Below are 468 nucleotides of genomic sequence, written 5' to 3' on the forward strand. Positions count from 1 at the left end.
TTCCTAGCATTACTAACAAATCAAATGGTTATAACATTAATGACATCAATAATCAATACTTTGTAGCTCTGAAGCCAAACATCTCACTAGATCACATAGGACTATTCACATTCTAGGCAATCATTGGAACAGGCAACTTAAAAAATACTGACTAATTGGAAAATTCAAAGCACGACGTATAATAGCGCGGAAAACATAAATCATAAATTTGCTACCCGATAAGGTCAACCTAATTCATTCACAATAAATAAATGAATGATTCTCAACAGGCAAGAATCAAGAGCAAGAGAATAAAATCAGGAGAGAGAAAGAGCTTTCTATCTACCAAATCATTGGCAGCAGAAACTAACAACGACCAACTTACTGCTTTCAGGCGTTCCAATTTCTGTAAGGAAAACCAGTGGTGCAAATACAGTGTGTCAGTTAACAAAACAAAATTCAATGAAGATTGTACAAGTGCATAAAGGT

The 468-nt window shown here is 34.6% G+C and overlaps 1 protein-coding gene across 1 annotated transcript in view; it reads right to left on the reverse strand.

Moving 5' to 3' along the window:
- LOC119586919 (CAP-Gly domain-containing linker protein 1-like) overlaps positions 1–468 on the reverse strand; it is a gene marked incomplete in the record, with an annotated part of 175677 nt that overhangs the window by 10940 nt on the left and 164269 nt on the right. Inside the window, 1 exon segment of the mRNA XM_037935650.1 lies at positions 365–385. Coding sequence (XP_037791578.1) covers positions 365–385 — 21 coding nt within the window.

This window comes from Penaeus monodon, chromosome 22 (genome assembly GCF_015228065.2).
Source record: "Penaeus monodon isolate SGIC_2016 chromosome 22, NSTDA_Pmon_1, whole genome shotgun sequence".
Taxonomy (NCBI): Eukaryota; Metazoa; Arthropoda; class Malacostraca; order Decapoda; family Penaeidae; genus Penaeus; species Penaeus monodon.